General features: G+C 39.0%; 4 protein-coding genes across 4 annotated transcripts in view; 1 reads left to right on the top strand and 3 right to left on the bottom strand.

The window, feature by feature from the left end:
- The window catches only part of slc16a4 (solute carrier family 16 member 4), a 35,405-nt gene extending 27,239 nt beyond the window's left edge, over nt 1–8,166 (bottom strand). The window contains exons 1-3 of the mRNA XM_086068025.1: nt 7,874–8,166; nt 7,579–7,736; nt 6,319–6,404 (exon numbers count right to left, since the gene is read on the bottom strand). The gene's annotated coding sequence lies outside the window, so the exon portion shown is untranslated. The remainder of the gene's footprint in view (nt 1–6,318; nt 6,405–7,578; nt 7,737–7,873) is intronic.
- Nucleotides 8,167–9,182: 1,016 nt separating this feature from the next.
- Nucleotides 9,183–10,876, bottom strand: lamtor5 (late endosomal/lysosomal adaptor, MAPK and MTOR activator 5). Its single transcript, XM_086069107.1, has 4 exons — nt 10,745–10,876; nt 10,586–10,647; nt 9,817–9,934; nt 9,183–9,366 (listed from the first exon to the last, which is right to left on the bottom strand). Exons 1-4 carry the CDS (start codon nt 10,777–10,779, stop codon nt 9,306–9,308), a joined length of 276 nt encoding a protein of 91 aa, XP_085925233.1. The 5' UTR covers nt 10,780–10,876; the 3' UTR covers nt 9,183–9,305.
- A 1,985-nt stretch (nt 10,877–12,861) lies between these two features.
- On the top strand, nt 12,862–16,208 carry prok1 (prokineticin 1). Its single transcript, XM_086069424.1, has 3 exons — nt 12,862–13,194; nt 14,703–14,828; nt 15,893–16,208. Exons 1-3 carry the CDS (start codon nt 13,120–13,122, stop codon nt 16,013–16,015), a joined length of 324 nt encoding a protein of 107 aa, XP_085925550.1. The 5' UTR covers nt 12,862–13,119; the 3' UTR covers nt 16,016–16,208.
- Nucleotides 16,209–19,964: 3,756 nt separating this feature from the next.
- Nucleotides 19,965–21,651, bottom strand: LOC147178886 (uncharacterized). Its single transcript, XM_086069651.1, has 6 exons — nt 21,553–21,651; nt 21,183–21,494; nt 20,733–20,841; nt 20,473–20,594; nt 20,317–20,363; nt 19,965–20,220 (listed from the first exon to the last, which is right to left on the bottom strand). The coding sequence occupies exons 1-6, from the start codon at nt 21,596–21,598 to the stop codon at nt 20,110–20,112; spliced, it is 747 nt and encodes a 248-aa protein (XP_085925777.1). The 5' UTR covers nt 21,599–21,651; the 3' UTR covers nt 19,965–20,109.
- Nucleotides 21,652–21,739: the final 88 nt, after the last annotated feature.

The raw sequence follows: 21,739 nt of genomic DNA, 5'->3' as shown, positions 1-21,739 counted from the left end.
ACACTATTCGTTCAGTTAGGTTCTGCAGCGCAGAAATGTTACTTGTAGTTTAGACAAGTGTCAGCCATGGAACCTTTGGGAATTTAAGACGGCCAATTGGCATTGCAAATGTGACGGATAATTGATTGCTTTGAATTCATTTGGACAGAATGTTTACTGATAAAGGCTACTTTTATCACTATCCTGCGAGCATGGAGGTCTCCAAGAATAGTGGGCGTCTGTTTAGTCCACGTGGGCAGTGTGGGGGTGGGTGAGCATCCGCTTCTCATTGAGGGACAAATGGAGTAAAACACCACTTCGGTGATGTTTTTGGTGAGGAATTAAAATTTTAACATAGCTAAAAGCTGCAAAAAGTTGATTTTTCAAGTTACTGTCCCTTTAAGCTAGCAGTTTTTTGTCAGATGACATTGTGTGGTTTGGTCAGAATATGGCATTTAAATGTGATGTTGCTGATGTGAGCTTGAAAACGACGCAATGCGCTTGTCCTCATGGGAAATGTGGTCTTCCTTCAGGCATAACATTACCGCTTTTGTTTATATGGCGCCGCCATAATCATAATCCTTAGTGTTGCATTAAATTTAATTTAACTCATTCACTGCCATTGACGCCTATAGACGACAAAAATGCATTTTAACATTTATATTAGTTTAACATGTTTTCCCACTTTTGTTAACAAAAGTATGAAAACATAGAATTTTTTTGTATTAGAACAGATGTAAAAAAAATTATTAATCGTGAATTAACTAGTGAAGTCATGCGATTAATTACATTTAAAAATTGTAATCGCCCGACGGCCCTAATTTTTAAATAATATTTTCTTTAAAAAAAAAAACATTAAAAATGTAAAAAATAAATAAATGTTGTTTTTTTAAATAAAAGATTGTTAAAAATTAGGGGCATGAGGCGATTCAAATTTGTAATCGTAATTAATCGCATGACTTCACTAGTTAACAATTAATCACAAATTTTATATCTGTTCTAAATGTACACAAAAATTATATTTTAAAAATTCTAGGTTTTCATACTCTTGTTAACAAAAATGGAAACAAATTTTAAACTCGTAAAAATTGTTAAAATTCATTTTTGACGTCTATAGCTGTCAATGGCAGTCAATGAGTTAACATTTATCATGGAACATTTAAATATACATTTAAATTTATTTTGTTTTATGTGCCAATTTTATACTACATTTTAAAACAAACAATTTTGCATGGTTTACATACTTCGGTTCTTCTTTTTTTAACGGCATCAACAATCTGTCACATGTGTCTGTCTGTTTTAAAGATCAAATGTAGCCTTTGAACACAAACGTTTCTCTAGCCCTGACATAGACTTTTATGTCGGACTCTGGAATGAATGATTCCACATGTAATTGATCTCTAAGGGGGAATTTACTTTGGAACGCCAAGAGAATGGAAGTCATGGAATGCATTGCGTTGGAACTTTAAGGCAACACTATCTTGTTTAGAGTTAGTGGCCTGAATCAATAAGTGACTTGTATAAGAAAGCTTGACGCCTTTCAGGCAGAGAGCGCAGAGCGGATTAAAAGAGGAATGAATTGGACCAGTGTACCGCTGGGGAAATATTTGCCTCCCATGTGCTTTTCATAAGTTGTCCGCCTAGAATGCCTGAGTGCATGTTTGGGAATGTGCCGAGGGTCTGCGGGTTCGAGTGAAGGGGGTTGGCGATCGGCACCTCGCGGCGAGGGTTTAACCGCCTCGTGTTTGGGCACGCTTCCACCATGATGTACAACACGCCAACACGTCTCATTCCATAGTTTACACACAAGCTTCCATAATGGATAATCATTGGTCACTTCATTAGGTACACCCATACAACCTACCCGAGACCCCGACCCCCCTAATTGTCAAATTAAAAACTAGATCTTTTTCAAATTGATGATTTATCCTTACTCAATAGTTCACAGAAAAGAAAACATCATTCACTGTTTCAAAATGTCCTCATGACTCTTCAAATGTCTGAACTTGGGGAAAATGTGGTGCGAACACGGACAGTTCTCAAGACTGCATGAACTTCGTCCCCGCTGTCCAATGAGAATGCAGATGTTTCAATAGTCCCCCATGACCCAACCAAAGACCAACAAGTTTGTGTGGGAACCCGTACAAATGTGGTGGAAACCCGGACAGTTCTCAGAACTGTTTCAAGCTCCCTATTAAACACTGTTAACACCGTTCCATTAAAAACACAAACATTTATGGCATAGACAGTTTAACATTTTGCATTTTGGAAGTAATCGCATCGCACTAATAAACACATTGTCAATTTTGACACAGCTGTTAAGCTTGTGCTGCTGCAGCTAATGTTGAGGCCAGACGGTGTTTTGGTGTTTGCGGGTGCTATTAAAAAACTCTGCGACGGAGGTTTGGACTAACTCAACCCAAACCACGGCTCACGTTACAGGGCGAGGGTCCCTTAAGCGTCTTCCAGCATATGATTTCACAATCCTCCAAAAGCGGACGCTACCATTTCTTCACCTTGACGTCAGCCAGGCGTCTCGCCGGCCTGAAACGTTAACCCTAGCCTCCCCTTTTAAGTGGGCCAGACCGGCTCAGAATTAAACTTGCTCAGCTGTTTTTCGAACCCTTCTCATATGATCTCTTTTTGTGCACCTCAAACCAAACGCACGCCATCTTTTTTGATACAAATAAAGAGAAGTACTGTATTGGACATAAAGTGCACTTCAGAGTCCAATGTCTAACATCGTAATAGGTTTGGTTTTTTTGTACCAGCAATATTCGCGGGTCAATATGACCCACTATTTGTTTTGTCATTATTATTATTTATTGTAATCATTACATGTATATGTTTTAAAAATAATAATAGTTTAATGTAAATGCAAATAGCAAAATAGATAAGCTTGCTGACAGAGTGGACTATGACAGGATGGGCATTTGTAGCTCATGTTAAATTAGCATATTTTGGACCTTCACTTCGAAACATTTATCAATTGGCAAGCTGACTGGGTACTGGTAAAGAAAAATATTTTGCATTTTTGACAGGTTTTTATATCAACGGATATTTTACTATGACTATGACTTGTTTAGCTTGACAGCGTCCAATTACACATACAGGAATTTAAAATGCTGACAACTACAAAATGCAAGTGTAAATATTTACTCTGTAGATACTCTGAATAAAGACAAAAATGCTGGCGGTAATGTCATTGAAAACATCGTAAGGTTTTGTTTTGTTTTGTAAAGGGCCAGCTATCCTAGAATGACAGGGTTGACAGCAATTCCAATTTCAAGTGCAAAATGTTCAATATGATCATGAAAATTGAATCTACATGATCAAAATAACTTCTGGACAATACAACCCTGTAATATTATTTAATTATTTAATTTATTTAATTTTGACTTGTGGGACATGCCAAAATGATGTACATCCAATTTGTAAAAATTGTATAACATGAAGGAAACACATTTTAAGAGACCTATCAATGATATGTGCAAATGCACACGTCAGAGTTTCCTTATTTTGCTAACTTTTCATGATGTCCGAGTGATTCTGATGAGGACCGATCTACAGTCTCATTCTCATTGTCTTTGCTGGTGCGGACGTTACATTCGGCTGTGGACACCCTGGAGGCAAGGGGAAAATCTCCTGATGTGTCATTATATAAGTTGCACTCTAACCCAAACGGTGTTTTTGCTTGACCGCATATACCCTGTCTTGTGCTAGCATACACAAACCAATCTATTGGCTTTGTTATTCCAGCTGTCAGCAGGATGATGGCCAAGCAAACAGTAACGGGACGATTTGCATGGAGCATCGTGTACTAAGAAGGAAGGCTCCAATCAAAGCCATATATCGAAATTAGATGATTGGTCTTTCAGTTATAATAGACAAGTCCCCCGAATGTTCATGTTTATCAGTGAAACTTTTTTTCTAATTCACCAGGCCCAGTTTTGATGGAATTTGTCCCCAAAATGGCTGCCATAAACCAAAAATGGGCAACTTCCTCTTCAATTTAGAGCACAGGTGCTTGAGATATTTTGTGCATCATGTCATAAACAGGCTTGGGGAGTAACGGAATACATGTACCGCCGTTACGTAATCAGATTACAATTTTTTTTAACTGTATTCCATTACAGTTACAGGAAAAAACATGTAAACAGATTACAGGTAGATTTATTGAAAATGGGGATTACTTCGAGGGATTACAATTTCTACGATAAGAGAGAGTGCGAAAGAGAGAGAGAGAGAGCGTGCACGCCCGCGCCAGTGGGACCGTTGCTACATGTCGGGGAGGTGGGAACGAACGAACGAACAATCGAACAATCGAACAATCGAACAAACGAACTGACTAGTCGTGTCCTCCACACGCGGGCAGTTTGAAAAAGCTTCACGGACGGGAGGAGGAAATGACGACCGGTATTTACTGGAACTTACTCGGAGCGAGAGTTTGATGTCATGCATCATCATCTTCATTCGATCTAGCTATCTAGCTAGCTAGCTATCCATCTATCCATCTCTTTATCTATCTATTAAACTGTGAGGTGTGGTTGCTTTCAGTGACAGTTTGAAAACAGCATATGGCCTTCAATCAATCAATCAATCAATCAATAGCCTACATGCTTTTTAATTACACTAGTATTTTTACTATTTGTAGGCTGCCCGGGACCCAATCACCCGCAAATAGCAGGGGCACATTGTATAGAATATATATTGTGGCGATATTTCTTTTTATTTTGTCTTCATGAGCATACTCAATATTGGAGTAATCCAGTTACATTACTTTAATATTATGGTACTTGGATTACGTTACTAACTACATTTTTTTAGCAGGTAACTTGTAACTGTAACGGATTACATTTTAAAAGTAACCCTCCCAGCCCTGGTTATAAAAGACATGGCCACCCAATTTTTTTAATGTTGATCTATTTTTCCCCAACGTTGGGATTCTATCCATGTGTGACACTTTTAGATCATTCAGCGCACCCCAGGTCAAAGTGACCTCAGGAGCATTACCGCTGACAGGCCAACGTAACAGGAGAGCTGAAGCGAGCCGTCATTCATTTTGCTGCTCATCTGATTGGCCACTAACCAACTGCCAAATAATCCCTGCCCCTTTCCAAACATTTTAAACAATCAATCAATGGCAGTGGGACAACAACAGAAATGAGAAACCTGTTGAACTCACGTGCCACGACGGTCCTTTCGGAACGAGGGTCGCAAAACAACAAAGAAAAAGTTGATGCTGGCTGAAATAAGGACAAGTGAGGTATGTGATATGATATGGACACTGACTCAACTCCAAATTGGGCCACTCCGATGTAAGGGGGGAACACACTCATCAATGTTGCCATAGTTCACGAAAACTAATGAATCACTACTGCTAAAATTTAAAAAAAAATTTAAACAGCATTTTCCGTAACAGAATCAAAGAATAGATAAATGATTTATAATACCAACTATGACTAACTATATTTATAGTAAAAATGCCCATATACTCCAAATATATATATATATATATTTTTAAGTTAAACTAATACTAAAACTTACTAAAGTGTGTTATAAGCACAGCAGCTACTGTGAATGCTAACTTTTATTCGTTCTTTTTTTTGCCCGCTGTAAAAGATCCTGTGCAGTTTCTACCGCTGCAACCGAGATGATGTTGCATTCATAATGGCGGCAACCAATGTTCGGGGGGGGGGGGGGGGGTGGTACCAAGTCCGCTGTCCACATTCTGCACTCAATTTACGACACGCTGGCAGTTGAGGCTGCACTCATAAATTGATGCTTTTTTGGGGATCTCTCGAAACTGCAGCTCAGCACATGAAACACTCGACTATGCTATGACACGAAGCAACTGCAACAATACTACAGTATATTATGACGCTCTTGCGCTACTACGCAAAGACGCAGCACTAGTACACCATGAAAATACGACACTATGAAACTATGACGCTGGCACTACAACACTTTCACACAACCGACTTCCTGGACTGTCCTCTCATTTGCGCTCACAATTCTTGACAGCACGCACCGGCAACACTGCCTGGCTCACTACCTCTGTCCTGTCCTGTCCTGTCCCGTCATTGATATCGCAACTTGTCACATCCATTCCTCGCAGTTTGTAACGCTGCCCTCCCAGTCCAACATGTAAATAAAATCCAACTCCCATGTAATGTTAACTGCTGCCATATAAAGTTTGTGTACTGTAGTTCTCTCATTCTGTCCAACTGGACGGACAATAAAAATAATCGCAACACAAATAGCAAAACTGGCAAAAAAATCAGATCAGTAAAAAAAAAAAAAAAAAGACAAGACAAATAGGAGAGCATTTTGAATCACCTGTTTTGCTAGTTTGCGTGGGAACGAAGGTCACAAGGCATCGTCCCTGCGTGACATTCTCAGCTCGGCCGCTTCAAACCGTACACCTGCAACAAGACGATTAAAACAATGTTATTTGTTTCCTTTCGGTAAGCGTATGCATGTTCAGTCAAATTGTCGACAGAGGTGTGCGCTACGTAGAATCTTGTTTAGGGAGCCACATTGGCTCTGTGAACGAGCGTAGTATTTCGACAAAAAAAATTACGACACTGACGCTGAAGAAGTTGAGAAAGCCAGGAGTGTTAAAACAAATTTTCAAATGTGAACCTCGATCCATGAAATGATGGAGACACTGCTGAAGGTGAGCAAAATGTGGCGAAAAAGGCAAAAACTGTGTGGAAGATGAAGTTTGGTGAAAGGAAAAACAGCTTTATATGTTTGCATAGTCTTATTATCTTATTGCGGTATATTTTTATTCTGCAGAACAGAACTGTTTTTTTTTAATTAATCAATAAATCAGTTAAATAATCAAATTAACCCACTGCATATTTAACATTAAAATTGTTAATGGGTCAAATTGGCCCACTGCATTAACACCATAAAATGTTAATGTCTCAATTCGATCCGCTACATATAACACCAAAAAAAAAGAACAGATCAAAGTGACCCAATGCGTTTTGAATGCTCAAAAATGCCAATGGGTCAATTAGACCCACTGCATGTTTAATTAACACCAACACATGCCAATGGGTTGCTGCATGTTTGAAACAAAAACAAAAAAGTTCATGGCTCAAATTGACCAACTGCATGTTGAACACAAAAAAAATGTGAATAGATTGATTTGACTCATGTTTAACACTGAAAATGTTAACGGGTCAAATTGACCCGCTGTATTTTTAACACCATTGAATGTTCATTGGTCAATTTGGACCACTGCATATTAACACACAAAAATACAGTTCAAACAATATATATATTTATATATATATAAATCACGGTGTGTGTATTGTTTTTTTGGGGGGGGACATTGGGAACAGATCAACTACATTTCCATTCATTTCAATAGGGAAAGTTGACCTGAGATACGAGTGATTTCAGTTATGGCCGCGGTACAAAATCAATTCGTGAGTCAAGGCACCAGTGGCTACACGTTCCTGCAGACTTGCAGTGCAGTGCAAAGCAGACATTGTTGTGCTGAGGAATGGAGAGATTACAGTAGTAAACACAAAACGCATTTTTGTCGCACGGTGGGCGATGAAGGAGGGTTGTGGGTGGGGGTACCTCGTATTGTAGCTGCCAGTTGTTATCTCCGGAGCGCAGCCGGGTCGCATGGCGGTGGCGTCGCTGCGGTGCCCCCTCTTCACTCCGGTCCTATTCTTCCTCACAGCGGACGCAGAGTGACACTTAAACGGCGCGTGTCATCGTCATCTGCAGGCCACCTGTGAGATGAAGCAACGTCGGTGGGAGCAAGGGGACGCTTACGCCCAAAATAACTTCATATATTTTTAGCAATGCCAAAGCAAACAGTCGTTTGCCATGTGAAAATAAGCAAGTTTGAGTGAAAGGATCTCCATACCTGCGAGGCGCGTCACTGGGGTCTCTTCTTCTCCTCCTGCCATAACTTTGCACTTTAAGAGTAGGGGGGACGTGGAGAGAAAGGGCGAGGGGGGCTCTGCCTGTGCCCGGCCGTGATCTTGCTTGTGCCTCTATGCGCGACGGCTGCGTCCCTTCTGCATCCTCTCACTTTTTGCTCCAAGACGTCTGAGAGCGCGCAAGTCAACCGGAGGGGCAGGAGGGGGGCTTTGTCAACATGCGCTGGGTCACGTGGTCGAGACACCAGGACCCCGGAATCGAACTCATGGGGCGTCATTACACTTTAAAATCCTCATTGATTATTGTTATTGCTATTTGGCTTTGTGCTAAAAAACGCCGCTGTTGATAGTAGTCATTTATAGTTACAAAAGTAATTTGTCGTCTGACCACAACTTTGTATAGCTTGTATTGACACCACCAACAGGCCACTGTCGGAATAGCAGGTGGCCAACATAAGAATTGTGAGTTGCCATTTTTCTGTTCCAGCTTCAACAAAATGACACTTTTTGTATAAAAAAAAAATCTGAATAAATGTGTTCTAAAATATTGACACAGTAATGGCGTAATTAAATAGAATATACTGAATTTAAAGTTTTTAAAAATATCATATTAAAGCTGTTTCTACATCATGCATGCTCCACCAATGCCCGGATGAGTATGAAGACCCCTGACAGTTTTACTCTGACTGCACCTATCAGCTTTTAAATTAAAATCATGTCTTCGTTTGTCAACTGTGTCTGTCGCTTTAAGGTTGTGCCCCATGAACGAGCCTAACACAGATGCCGCAGTTACGCTTTGGGCCAGAGGTGGCAGTCGCGAGTTAAAAAAAAAAGTGACAAACTGCACAAAGATTCCTTAGCTTTTCGCCATGTTTTTTTGCTTCAATGCAATTGACAGTGTGCTGCTCCATCTGGCGTGCACGCCTTGGCCACTTGGAGGAAGTGTGATACACACATATATATGTGCATATACAGTACATAGAGCCTGTCACAAGTTACCCATTTGTAATCTGCAATAATATTAGTCAATCTTTGCAGAAATTAAAATTGCTTAAATTTAATGCGGCAACACACACACACAATTAAAAAAAAATGTAGACATCACTTAACACTACTTCTGCTTTGTCAGTAACACCAAACAGATTTTTCTGTATGTGGCCCTATATATATAGGGGTAAAAAAAACAACAACAATAATAAATAAATGCATTGTTATAACCATGCTAAACAGACAAGGACAGATACACGTTCACTAATTCTAATAATGATGACTCAAAAGATCACACGTGACGTGTATCATTCATGATCAAGTTTATTATTATGAAAGAAGACACACATTTGAAGAAAAGGAAGAAAACAAACATTTTTGGGACAGACAAACAAGCACGTTTCTGTACATTTTCTTTTCATGTTGCTTTCAGGCAGAAATCTTGTGAACGGCAACCGTGACAGTCCCGTGAGTCCTCACCAAAATATTTCTGAAAAACATGCAGAAAGAAAGCACAATGTATACTTTCATGTTTTTTAATTGTTTAGGTAACAGCGCAATGCAAAGCATTCCAAATACAGTAAATACAACACTGAAGAAAACTATGTGAAAAGAATGTCGACATTACATATTTAATTTGAATGTCTTATATCATTTCCTAAATGACCAATCAGAATACATAATGAATAAAACACCATACCAAAATTATATTCTTATTTTATTACAAATATAGATTAAGACCTTTCTAAAAAGCAAACATCGCTGGAGTTGTCCACTAGGTGGCAGCATTGCCACACAAACTAAACTCAACTCATCCTGCCCTTCATAAATGTTTATTCATCCACAGGTGCATCAAAAAAAAAAAAAAAAAGTGAATATCCTAAAAAAGTTCATGTCTTTTGAGACAGACTAACAACGTGCGTGTGATGTCCATGCTCACCCGGAGTCGGACTCCAGACACACGGTGGGCGTGTCCGTCGAGTCCCTGGTTAGAGCTGCGGCCTGTTTGGCCAAAACGGACACCACGCCCCCGTGCTCATCTGACAGCGAGCCACGGCCTGTTTGGAGGTCACGCAAGGAAAACAAATGTCAGCAACAGACATCAGCCACCATTACATCTCATCTCACACACATGCCGGTAAAACGCTCTCACATATACTACAGGATTTCTTTATTTATTTATTTATTTGCTCACCTACACTACTGAAATGCTCTTTCTATGATTTTTGGGGTACACACTGTATACTGAAATTGTGTAGCTTTTATACATTACTGAATGCTCTCACACACTAAAGTGTTTTAACACACTGAAACGTTTCCATGCACAGTCCTGAAACACTCACAAACCCAATTTCCTGACAATTGTCTATATACTATGAAGGTTGTGATTAAGGTTCGGATAGTAATGTCGATATCAGGTCCAAAATCAAAATGAAAACTTTGTGAAAACACGGAAGGGGATGCAGCGAGGCATGAATCATGTCCAGCGCATGACTCGGTCCGGGAATTGACCAATCAGAGCCGTTCACGTCAAAATAGCGCTAGCAGGAAAGTTCACGGCAAAATATCCACTGCCTATAGATTATGAGGAGGGGTCCTTGGAGAAACTGCTCCCTGGATTTAAAAAAGAAAACGATAACCACTGCCCTAAGTTTAACAAGCATATGTGTGAAGAGCTGAATCTATTTTCTATAATTGTCTATGCTTACATGCCAGGTTGTGTCCTTGCTCGTCCGTACAAAGAACGCCGACCACTGCTGGATTTTTCATGCTGCGAATCAAGCGGCGGGAGAAAGAGAGGATAAAAACAATTATATCTGTGTAAATATTAATCATACAAAGCCTAAGAGGGGCGAATAATATCTTACGTGTCGTCAAGGTGCTGCTCCAGTGTCGACTCCATCCGTAAAGAAGCAGTAAGTGTGATATTTAATACAATTTAACAAGAGGAACAACTTCGTGTTTTGATACTTTTCCGGTTAGGAGTCAGCTGACGTTCACGTCACGCGCTACGAGCCGCAGCAAGGGCCAATTGCCCAAAAAGGAACAAACGCGTTTTTACTAATAATTCCAAATATTGTATGTAGTCTACGCTGCAAAAAAACAAGTTTCGAAAATTTGTTGTTGTTTTGTACAGATATACATGCAAATATTAAAAACAAATAAATAAATAAGACTGGTAAGAGTAGAAGTGCTGTACATAAGTAATGTCATCTTTCAACAATACCAGTGTTGAGAAAAAAAAAGTTTAAATAGTTTTGAATTGTATGTTTTTCTTCATCTTTATCAGAAATATTCAACGCCAGCACAAGACACAAAGGATGCCAATTTTTTGTAGTCAAAAACGATTTTGTCATTTCTACTTTTTAAATATGATACATTTTACAATAAAGTTGTAATTACGTGTAATACATTTTAGTGTAATCATTTTGTAAGTTTTTATTTTTTTTATTTTTAAGCTCTGTGTCAAAATTGAAACTGTACATAATGTTTCTATGTCTTACATTAATACTGTATTAAATATATTGTATATGAATAAAACCATTGCCTTACCATATTTCAATGTTGATATTTGAAGAGCTAAGTGTTTAGTTTTTTTGGTGGGGGTACTACTCGGTGCAAAAAGTTTGAGCACCCTGGCCCTGACATCACCAAGACATGAGCATGAAAAAAAAAATTGCTCACATGAGGCATCGTATTGATCATAAGATATTGCATAAATGCGATGGGCATAAACCCGGAGCGCTTAATTTGTGCAGCATTATGTTGATGGATTTTGAGAGAAAGTCAGCCTTAAGACAGGCGAGCCTCAAGAGGCGGCGTTGCTGACGGGGCAGAAATGACTGGATATGATTATGTGGCTGGTACAATGGAGGAATCCATCAGCGGCACTGCGACAGGCTCGCATCCTAATAATGATCACGGAACCTATACACTCAATCAAGACCTGACACACACACACACACACACTTCATCGATGACATAGCGTTGTTTTCCTGCATATGGCCACATCCCAATCTCACTAAATCAGGCATAAGAGTAAAATCCCAAATGAAGATTTGTCTATCAGAGGCTCAGAAGTATTTGGCCAATCGACCCTATGCGACACCACACCTCGGACGTGCACACTGGCCAATCACAGGGTAGCATAGATTGGCCTTGTGCCATTGAAGTTAACCGTACATTTTATGACTTTTATATTTGCATATGAAAAAAAGATTGGTTATATAATTTGCTCCACTAAACAGTAACGCAATGACTGAAACGATTTCGGTGAGAAAAATTCTCCAGAATGTTGAACCGCTTATGGAACACATTTCAGCACACTTAGCAACAATTGACAGTCAAATTATCAATTTATTTTTACTTTTAAATAAAAGTGAGCAAAATTAAAAAGTGGCAATTCAAATAAATGGCTAAAGCAAGATGGTTGTACAAGTGTGCACACCCTTATAACTGGGTTGGGGCTGTGTTCAGAAATTAGCCAATCACATTTAAACTCACGTTAGATGGCAGTTAGCACACATCCGTCTCCTTTTAAAATGGATCAGATTAAGCCCAAAGTTCTGATGTTCTAGTGGGCTTTTTCTGACTATTTCTCATTTACTTATCAAATTAATTGCCAAAACACAAAAACAACCTTGGAAGATTTTGTCATGGGCCGATGAAACCAAGGTTGAAAATTATTAGCAGTTTGTTAGCAAAAAAACCTTTTGACTTTTGTTAGAAAGCAAAAACAAATAAATGTCATAACAGGCCGACTTGAACAGCTGAACTTTATTTGGGGTTAACCAGAGCCATTTAAATTGGTGGCATCTGTGTGCTAACTGACATTTAATGTATTTGAATGTGATTTGTTTACTCTGATCGCAACCACATCCCAGTTATACGAGGGTGTGCACACTTGTGCAACCACATGATAATTTTCACTTTACTTTTTTTTTTTTTTACATCTCAAAAACCTTTCAACAGGGATGTGTCAACTTTATATGTTGAGCTTTTTCATATTCATCCCCGTTTTCTTTGAATAGGCTGAGTCACAAAAACAGATGTTTGAAGAACTAAGAGGCAAAGCCTGAGGCTTCCCGCCCATTCCCATTCGCGAGCATCTGATGAGACGGCCATGGGGGTACACACACGGAGTGGGCGGGAGGTGAGCTGAGGTGAGGTGAGGGAGCCCGAGTGGATAAAGAGACGAGCCGGGAGAGTGCCTGAAAGCTTCACGAGAAGATCCCTTGTCGTCATGAGCTTCCAAGTGGTGCTGCTGTCCTTCCTCCTTGCGTCTGTCAGCTGGTCCAGAGGAGCCGTCATCACTGGAGTGAGTTCTATATGCTATGAATATCATTTCCTTTTGAAAATTATTTCATTTTATTGGCATCATTCAAACAGTAAGAAAGATATTCTAAACTCATATTTTTCAAATTTTTAATGCGGAAATGTCTTATGTGTCCCAAATGAAGTTGCATGATTTGCAACATGTTTTCTGACGATGGTAATTGTATTTTGTGATATATAGGGTGCTTTTATATTGCTTAATATTTCTTTCATTAAAGCTAAGGCAAATACATATTATTTACTGGGTCACTTACTGCAGTTGTGAAACTCTTCTTCGTTTGTGTCTGCATAACTGTATTATACTGCCGCCCCAGTGGCCAAGATGCAGACAGCAGCAGGAGCCGCAATGAATTGGTGCACAAATAGTTTAAAATATATTATTTTATTTTATTTTATTTTTTTATTTACTATTTATTTTATTTTTTTGAATTATTTATTTATTGTTTTATTTCTTATTTTATTTCTTATTTTATGTATTTACTATTTTATTTTAATGTATTATTTATTTGATTTTATTTGAAAAAAAATTATTTCATTTACTGGGTCCGTACTGTAGTTGTGAAACTCCTCTTCATTTGTGCCTGCATGGCTGTATTATACTGCCGCCCCAGTGGTCAAGATGCAGACAGCATCAGGAGCTGCGATGAATTGATAATGATGCACAAACTGTTTAATTTTTTTTCACGTTTTATTACTATGATTTTCATACAATACAATATTATAGAGTTAAGTGATTGGATTTTTAAAAAATCTGATTAACCATAGCTACAAACCATTCATCTACCTTGATAAATGAATTATTGGGCACACTTGTCTATTAACAGGCAATCCTGGTTTCATTTTCATTGACAGCCATATTAATACGCTGTGCTGCATCGGTGCCAATTTGCCAATATCATTGAAGCGCAGCCGCCCTGCAAATAATGTTTATCTGCTCTCATTTATCCGATCGGCTTCAGCGCAAATAGAATCCGCCGTATGCCAATACAATAGATGTCGAAAAGCACAGTCACATGTCTTGCTATATTAAGTGAAAAGTGATTACGCATGACAGCGTGGCGACCGCATCCTCATCCTGCTTCACGTCCACCGGAGGGAAAGATATCCTGGATGCAATTGATGGCCGCTTGTAAATAGATCAGAGTGATGAAACGGTACAAAATGTGCGTGGGCGCATGGAAGTTCAAATGCAATTCAGCCAAAAGCAGATTACATCACAGGTCATAGAGAGCAGTGCGTTTTCTTATTGTCACTTCCCACTTTTATAAACCTGAACAATCAACTGTGTATCATATTTTTAATTGTCACACTGCAAGTGTAGAGCTTGTTTCACTGTTTTTCGAGATTCCCCTCTCTCCAGACATTGCTACTGTAGGGAGGGAACACAGCCGACTCCCAGCCAAGAAGCGGCTCCCCACATTCCCTTTAAATTTAGCGCAGAGAGAGCTGTGCGGTCCACATGTCATGTCAATGAGTTGTGTCTCTCTACAGGCTTGCGAACGCGACATACAGTGTGGCTTGGGTCTGTGCTGTGCCGTCAGTCTGTGGCTGAGGGGCCTGAGGATGTGCATCCCGAGGGGTACCGAAGGCGACGTTTGCCACCCGCTCAGCCACAAGGTGGGCCACGCAGATATTCGCGGCATGTACGGTATATTCACACGACAATGTCGGTTATCCATATGCAAACTGACCATCATACAATGGAAAAAAACATGGTGGGAAATATGACAAAAACACACATCGTTAAAATTGTTACACTTCTAGATTTTTCTGCTTTTAAAATTCCAAATTTGACCTATAACACAAAGGACAGTAATGAAAATGGTATTATAAAAAAAAAAGAAGGAACAAAAAAAAAGGGGGTGGTAAAAAAAAAATCCATCTGTAGTATAATAATTATTTATAAATAATGGAATATGATATTTATGTATTATTATTTCATTTATTTATTTAGCATTAAAAAGGAGAAACGAAAACCAGCTAAATAAGTAGAATTTTTTTTAGGGTTGCAATTTGACCCACAATTTCACAAGAGGGCAATTAAATACATTAAATATGATATAATAATTTTTCAGTGTTTTCTTTTTATAATGAAGAAAAAAAAAGTCCAGTAATTTTTTTAAAGGTCATTCTGAGCCACAAATTAACAACAGGGTCATTAAAGAAATAAAGGATAATTTGACTATATATATATATAATAATAATTTCACAGGAGGGTTATTAAATAAATGAAAAATGCTAAGCACATTTTTTTAAATTACACCCAAAAAAAATTAAGTAAATCATCTTTTTATCATGAGTCAATTTGACAAAGCAATTTTAATTTGATTTATTTATTGTTTGTTTATATTTTAATATAGCAGGTTTGTTAAATACAATTATATTGAATGTATTATTTATTTAGATGTCTTTTTATTCATTATAATGACATGTTATTTTTTTCTAAATCAATCTAAAATATATATAAATATAAGTCCAGTAAACAAAAATTATTTTTCTTGTTTGTTTGTTGAGTTATTTTTTTCTTGGTTTGATTTTTGCAAGCAAACAAGAAAGTTGAAGGATGAGCTGCTGGTTAGGTTCAGAGGTTATTGATCCTCGTGAGCCACACATCATCAGTGAATTCATCACGACGAGAATGAAAAGCCGTTCACTCATCCTCCTGTCTTGCCCTGGTGCAGGTGCCCTATCCTGGCAAAAGGCAGCACCACACGTGCCCCTGCCTCCCCCACTTGGTGTGCACCCGCTACGCTGGCAGCAAGTACAAATGCACTGATGACTACAAGAACATGGACTTTCAATAAAGCACCAGAGATCACTTACAAGACTTTTTGAGGATGAAAAAACACATGGGGGTGACTGTCTATATAGAAGCATTGGGCAATTTATAAAAAAATAATAAATCCAAAACGTTACGTCAGTTGCATAATAAATGCCACGTCACACTCTCACACGCCACAGGGAAGCACTTGGAATGTACCAAAATGAGCTATGGAAGGGAGGTCAGGCACTTTTCAGCGTTTTGTGAGTTATTAATGTATTTATTGTTGTTAATTTATCACACTGTACTTGCTAATAAAGGATGTAATGACACACTGAAGATTAGTCATCGCTTCATTTTCTGTTACATCATTCGAAAACAAAAACAGTTCTTCTCTCTCTTACATATCAAACATAACATTGAAACTAAGTTTAAAATTGGTTCTTTTTTGTGTGTGTGATTTTGTTGATATGCTCTAAAGCCGTCTGTCAACAACCCACTCAACTTTTACTAAAACAATTTAGCCATCAAAAAGAAGAGAAAAAGCTAGTGAGCTATATGACTCAGCAAAAATGTCATCAAGCTGTTCACGCTGACGTAAGGTAAGTCTTTTCACACTACTCATCACTAAAATACAATAATAAGATTTTCTTTTTTTATTATATTGCTAAGTTTCTTCTTGACCACTTAGCATAGCCACTAACATGGCTAGCATGTAGCCTTGAACAAAACCTCTAACATTAGCACTTAAAAACATATTGCTGTTATTAGCGACTGAAATTAGGAGTAAGAAAAAGAGAGAGAGAGGCTCACATTAGCATTTAAATATAATTTAGCTACTTTTTTTTGGTAAGGATTTATTCATACATGCTTTTTGGAAAATACATTTTCATTTATCTTAGCAGGGTTGCACCAAACACAGCAAAATATATGATATGACAAATAAAATATTTCTGAACAAATGGTTGAGATGGACGAATTAAACTACTGGTTTAAAACTTGTGATGGTTTAAAACAAGTTGTTGTTTTTTTTGGTACTTTTTAGAAAATAACAAAAATTAGAATGTTGGTGCATTGATTGTCCTCAAATTCTGTGAGGACCCCAACTACAATGTGGTACATGACAAAAATAGGTTTGACAGTCCAGTTCATTATAGCCTAAAGTATTTTGTCTTTTTCATGGAGTCGCACCACCATTTACTGTCATTTCATTTATTTTAAGCGTAAAAATTCACTTCTGCTATTGTAATTTATAGTTCCTTCTTGTATTATGGTGATGACAATGCTAATACTGTTTTAATTGCTGCTTTGCTGATTGCAAGGTCTCTGCCGAGGCACAATCTTTGGTCCAATCAATGAAATGAAGAATATAAATGGTTGCTTTTGCGATTCAGCCAACCGGCACAGAGAGGTGAGTCATGACCTGGATTTCACTGCTACCACCTCATGGTTTCTGAACCCAGGGCAAACACAAGTGTGCTTCCCTGACGTCAACGGCTCCCAAATGAAAGTGAGCCAGTGTGTCGACATTGGCCGCAAACCTGTAAAACGCCTATAAAATATAAGCATAATAAATAAAGCACGCCACGCTAGCCTTTTCACATTTTCCCCGTGTGTGCATGTAAGCCAGGGCCTTTCTCTTGTTTAGCAGTTTGCTTCTCTGGTCAAATGTTGCACTTTAATATCATTACAAACTTGTTATCTTGCAACGTTACCCTTAAAAATAAATGCAGCAGAAGTGTGAGGACAGCATCTTGTATGTGTTGCTGCTTTGCAACCGGGAAAAAACAACAACACACACACACACACACACACACACACACACACACACAATACCTTTGTTTATACAAAGCAGAAGGTAGGTTATTATGCTCAAATCGTGCAGCATAACCACACACTCTTGTCATCAAAACAATCATATCATATCATATGTGACATAAAAATCCCATGCTTGTCTTGTAAAAATGACCAACTCACAAAGCTATGCATGGCATAACAACCTCATGTTATTGCATTTTTTTTTAAATCCCTCTCAAAGCTATGTGAAACATAATTACACACTCATCAAAAAATCGCTCTCAAGAACAAGAACATGTTTGAGTTGTATAAAAAAAAAAAAGAAGAAGATCATTCTCAAAGCTATGCGTAGCATAGCAATCTCATGCTCATGCTGTCAAAACAATCACCCTCAAAGCTACAAAAATGTGATCTACAAATCACATAGCAGTGCTATCAAGACCATCAGTCTGAGCATGTGTGGCCTAACATTCACACCTTCAAGTCATCAAATCAGTCATTTTCAACATGTGGTGTAACAATCACACGCTCATGCAGCTTTCAAAACGATCTGCGGCATAACAATCACACGTTCAACGCTTGTGAGTAGTAGGATATGGGCCAAGGATGGGTCACTCCATTTTTTTTCATGAATGTCGTACAATGTTGTGCTTTTTATCAATGAAAAGATAGCAAAAGAGGATTGTCATTGTTGCACTCAAATGTCACAGACGTAAGACCTGTTGGACTTTTGAAAGACAAGCAAAAGCGTGGACTAAGAATCAAATATCGAGCGGCCTCCTTGGGGGCTGGAACCAGACGAAAGAAGAAATAAGATGACACGATAACAGAGCGTAGCCTGTGAATTGGAGAACGGCCTGTCGAAAGGTCTAAGAGTGAAAGATAAGCACACGAAGGAAATCTTTAGCCTTTGCGGTGGAATTAAATTACCCTGCTAAAGTTAATGAATGAAACTTTTTAGGCTCAAAATACGTCGTTTTTATACACTGATCAGAGATCAAATAGCAATGCTTCAAAAAAGTTACACAAACATGTGCTTTGCGCTCTGGATGGCTGTTATTGTACAGCGGTTAACTTTTAGAGTTGTTGAGGCCACATTATCAAGCTTCTGATGATTTTTTTAATTTGGTTTTAATTAACCACCCTTACCAAAAAAAGAGTATATGCAAGTATGCTTGAAGTACACTCAAAATTAGGAGAGTATACGTCCAGTTTACTTTTCTTGTACTTTTCGGAAGTATACTTCACCAAGTAAATGTTAAGTGTACTTGCAAGTATACTAAAACATGTACTAAAAGCTTACCTACTGTAGTACAGTGGTGCCCAAGTCCGGTCCTCGAGAGCTCCTACCCAGCCTGTTTTCCATGTTTCCCTCCTGCAGTGCAGCTGAATGATCAGCTAATCAGCAAGCGTTGCAGAAGCCTGATAACGATCCTGATCATGAATCAGGTGTGTTAGTGGAAAGAAACATGGAAAACAGGCTGGATAGGGGCTCTCGAGGACCGAATTTGGGCACCCCTGCTGTCGTATATACTTAGAAGGCACTCGCTAAGTAAGGAACCAAAATTATAGGTTACATTTATTTATAAGGCCCTAAATATCATATGACTGGATACCCTAGAGGTTAAGGTTGCTACCTGTAGTACAAGTGGTTGCTGGTTTGATCCCTATCAAGTCATCACTGGGCTTTTTTGCTGTAAACTAAACTGTGGACATAAGTGTACCACAAAGTATACTTACTTAATAGTGTACTTAAATATACTATAAAGTATACTTGAAAGTATGCTTAAGTATACTTATTAATATACTTAAATATACTTTTAAGTGTACTAAAATGTTCAAATTTAGTCCCAAAAGTTTACTTTTAGTACAAGTACACTTGGAAAATAAACTTAGGTATACTTAAGTATATAGGCTCCAGCAACCCCCGCGACCCTTGTGAGGACAAGCGGTAGAGAAAATGGATGGATGGATGGATGGATACTTAAGTATACTCTATAGCATGTACTTAAAGTATACTACTTTATGGTAAGGACAATTTTAGGGGACAAAATATTAAATTAATGATGAATGCTAACGTTGATGTTGCTGTTAGCTAATGCTAATTTGCGCTAACACTGCGGATCAATTAGCCGCACCTTTGTATAACTCCTTTGGGAAATTATCAGAAAACAAAAATTCACTTGGTTGTTTAATTTCACACTTGATGGGTAGGCACACAACCTCTTGGATACAATACATTCAAAAGTCAATTTTACATAATATGTCCCTTTTACAAATACAGTTGGAAGTCCTAGCTTTAACCGTTGGCTTGCAGTCAGGCACTCCAAGCAACCACATTCACTGGTGGACGCTAAGAACAGAGTACTCGACCCCACCAGCGTCAGGCGCTCCCGTGGCGCACGACTCGCTTCGGAAGTCTACCGTCGTGTAGATGACGCCAGATGTCTCCTAGCAGTGCAGACAAACAAGTTCCGTATTTTTTTAATTTTTTTAAAGGCTGACAAAAGTGAGTCAGTGGGGTTGTGTTCCCCTTTTAACACCTACTGTGGCGTCTTCTTTGGCTGACTCAGGCGGAGTTTTTCCAAACATGTCTGCAATGAAAAATGCAATGGATTCATTAAGGGGAAAAACTGAACAATCTGCAAACCCTGCCTGGGGTTTTCTACTCACATTAATAATAATAATCAACCAAAACCTTACCCAAGTGTTTGGATCTGGTCTTGCCTCTGAAGTAAAGCGCTACTGCCACTGAGGCAACAACAACAACGATGAAGCTCACAGGGATGGCAGCGAGGGGGACAAAAGTCCAAGGAGTTCTGCTTCTACAGAGGACAAAGCACCCATCAAATTAGAGAGAACAGTTAGAGCCATTCGAACCACCACACAAACCTGCTACTCTGTTTGACGATAACCATGGAACTGAAAAGGCACAGATTCAAAGGTAAGGTCAGTGTACGTACGTTGGAAGGTCACTGGTCTCCTGCCCCTCTTCAGCCCCAGTCAACTCCGGGCCCTCGGTTCTCATCGACTGCGGGACCCGGGACTGATTATCCTGGTCAGCTGAAACTCCTGACAAGAATTTGAAATATAGCTCCTAAGCTCATTAGAGAACAGCAAGTAGTGCAAAAATGAACTGAACTTCTTGGGTAATAATTAACGTGAAGGGCTACCAGTTTGATGCACACTTCTGAAATAATAAATTTCCTGAAATGACATTTATATGTTATTATGCTGTCTCCATGCTTTCATCCAGTCCAGCCTGTCCCCGCTTCTAGTATGTTTTCTCCTTCAATTTGTCCATGTCCATATCTGGCCTTTCTATGACAGCCCATCTGGCTCCTTCTCCTGACTGGGCTTCTGTTGCCTGAGGTAATAATAATATTCAATAATGATCTGAAGCGAAGGCTTACCGAAGACATGAAAGCGATGATCTGCGTAAATGTAGACGGGAGTGCCCAGCAACACACATCTGTAGTATCCTCCATCTTCCATCCGTACCCGAGTCACTTTGAACTCGATCCAGCTGTTTGTCTCCGTGAAGCTCACCCTTCCTCTCAGGAAGTCGGCGGTGTAGCCCGTGCTGTCCAGGAGGGTTTGACAGCCGCTTTGGTACACTTTGCAGCACGACTTGACGTGTCCTCTGTAAATCGGCGGGAAGTCAAGTGTCAAGGAAATGTCGGCAAACTCTTTCACCGTCTGCTGGCAGAAGGATCCGGGAACATCTGCAGAACAAGCGCCATAAGTCAAAAGTGGACAACAGAAAAAAGGACTCAGCCTCACCTAATAAAAAAAGGACTACAAACGGCAGCTTCATTTTAAGTCTCATATTGTGAGAACACTTTTGGCCTTTTCCTCTTCTCCTTTGTCCTTGCAAGGAGAAAAAGCAAGTTCCCCGTTCAATTTAGCAGTACAACTACAAGGACTTCCCTTTTAGCATTTAGTCACACTTAAAGGGGACATGGGACCT

Source organism: Leptonotus elevatus, chromosome 2 (genome assembly GCF_054856555.1).
Source record: "Leptonotus elevatus isolate MCC_2025b chromosome 2, RoL_Lele_1.0, whole genome shotgun sequence".
NCBI classification, from domain to species: domain Eukaryota; kingdom Metazoa; phylum Chordata; class Actinopteri; order Syngnathiformes; family Syngnathidae; genus Leptonotus; species Leptonotus elevatus.
This window is presented reverse-complemented; position numbering and strand designations above follow the sequence as displayed.

Bases quoted from the DNA above. Each gene is read 5' to 3' on its own strand.
- lamtor5 (XM_086069107.1), bottom strand. From the start codon at position 10,779: ATGGAGTCGACACTGGAGCAGCACCTTGACGACAC. The intron at 10,648-10,744 runs GTAAGATATTAT...CTTGATTCGCAG, and splicing joins GAGCAGCACCTTGACGACAC to CATGAAAAATCCAGCAGTGG. The intron at 9,935-10,585 runs GTAAGCATAGAC...ACCTCCAAACAG, and splicing joins GCAAGGACACAACCTGGCAT to GCCGTGGCTCGCTGTCAGAT.
- prok1 (XM_086069424.1), top strand. From the start codon at position 13,120: ATGAGCTTCCAAGTGGTGCTGCTGTCCTTCCTCCTTGCGTCTGTCAGC. The intron at 13,195-14,702 runs GTGAGTTCTATA...GTCTCTCTACAG, and splicing joins GAGGAGCCGTCATCACTGGA to GCTTGCGAACGCGACATACA. The intron at 14,829-15,892 runs GTGGGCCACGCA...GCCCTGGTGCAG, and splicing joins GCCACCCGCTCAGCCACAAG to GTGCCCTATCCTGGCAAAAG.
- LOC147178886 (XM_086069651.1), bottom strand. From the start codon at position 21,598: ATGAGACTTAAAATGAAGCTGCCGTTTGTAGTCCTTTTTTTATTAG. The intron at 21,495-21,552 runs GTGAGGCTGAGT...CTTGTTCTGCAG, and splicing joins TGTAGTCCTTTTTTTATTAG to ATGTTCCCGGATCCTTCTGC. The intron at 20,595-20,732 runs GTACGTACACTG...TGTCCTCTGTAG, and splicing joins GAGACCAGTGACCTTCCAAC to AAGCAGAACTCCTTGGACTT.